General features: G+C 40.4%; 1 gene segment (V, D, J or C); it reads left to right on the top strand.

The window, feature by feature from the left end:
* The first annotated feature begins 381 nt into the window (after positions 1–381).
* Positions 382–1,018, top strand: LOC123482528. The segment is given in 2 exon segments: positions 382–432; positions 547–1,018. Coding segments are annotated over 2 exon segments (423 nt in total).
* Positions 1,019–1,692: the final 674 nt, after the last annotated feature.

Raw genomic sequence — 1,692 nt, forward strand, 5'->3', positions numbered from 1 at the left:
TATAGTCAACACATCATACTAAAGCCATTATATATAGTCAACACATCATACTAAAGCCATTATATATAGTCAACACATCATACTAAAGCCATTATATATAGTCAACACATCATATTAAAGCCATTATATATAGTCAACACATCTCATCAGTAAAATCTGAACTACAGAGAGTAGAATAAAGGACAGGGAGAAGAGAATCAAGGAATAGAACAGAAGATCTCTCCCTGTCAGGATATTTAAACCTCTAGAGGGCGGTCTATGCAAAGTCTCCCTCCCCTTCATCCCTTTATAATCAGACACTCAGCTCTGACCTTCTCATTATAGACAGCTTGGACTGATATTACAACATTACAAGTCCTGTACTAACTAATACTTGAACAATGGAACTGAAGCCTGTCTGGAGTTTAGTTGTCATGGTGATGTCCATACACAGTAAGTAAAGCATTACATGGTGACTGAAGAAATGTCTGAGTATCATGGTTAACTCTAAATCAATTTAAATACCACATCTTCAATTGTGTCAATGTTTTTTTTGTTTTTTTGCAGGTGTTTGTTGTGATATCAGACTGGATCAGACACCTTCGCAGGTGAAAATACCTGGACACTCTGTTAAAGTGTCCTGTACAATCTCTGGTTATTCAATGACTAGCTGGAACATTCACTGGATAAGGCAGAAACCAGGGAACGGACTTGAGTGGATTGGGAGAATGAACACTGGTTCAGGCACAGATGTTATCTATGCGGACTCCCTGAAAGGCCAGTTCACCCTGACTGAGGACGTGTCTACAAGCACACAGTTCTTAGAGGTCAAGAGTCTGAGATCAGAGGACTCAGCTGTTTATTATTGTGCTCGAGAGACACAGCGACTGAAGCTGGTGAAGCAGCTGCACAAAAAACCCCTAACAACATGGATAGGTGGTGTACTACTTCCTCTCTTTGTGTCACACTAGAATAATACTGAGTATCATTACTGTAAAGAATACAGCAACAATATCACAAAGCACTATGCTATAAAAGAGTCCAGCCTCCAACATTCAAACTACACAATCAAACTATCTCTTGCCCAGTCAGCTCGATCTTTCTGGTTGTCACATCAACAAGTAATAAACAAAGTATCCAGAACATATGAACCTGTTCCCCATCTCTGAATTCTCTATTTAATCTCTGTGTGATCTTCCCACCCAGTGAGGAGGAGTTAATGCAAAACTCTGAGCTGTTCCATCTACTACTTATCTCACTGCAAAGTGGCGGAGAGGAACTGAATCTCTGACTAGACTGAAGAACAGAGACACACCATACCTACTAATAGTTCATCATGTCGTTTATTATTGTGCTTCTACTGATGACAATAGGCTTGACTGGTGAATACTTTTAGACAGTTTTTATTTGATACAGAATAATCACAGACGTTTTCAGTCCAGGGATTTTCCCTAATGCTACTTTGTTTCCAAAGGTGTTCAGGGTCAGTCATTTACTGAGTCTGGACCAGTGGTCAAAAAGACTGAAGAATCACACAAACTGACCTGTTCACATTCAGTAGCTACTGGATAGCTTGGATCAGACAGGCTCCTGGGAAAGGACTGGAGTGGATTGCAGCTGTTACTGGCAGTGATGTTGGCAGTAATTTCTACCCCCAGTCTGTTCAGGGTCTGTTCACCATCTCCAGAGATAATAGCATGAAACATGTGTATC

Source organism: Coregonus clupeaformis, chromosome 35, assembly GCF_020615455.1.
Source record: "Coregonus clupeaformis isolate EN_2021a chromosome 35, ASM2061545v1, whole genome shotgun sequence".
In the NCBI taxonomy this organism is placed as follows: Eukaryota; Metazoa; Chordata; class Actinopteri; order Salmoniformes; family Salmonidae; genus Coregonus; species Coregonus clupeaformis.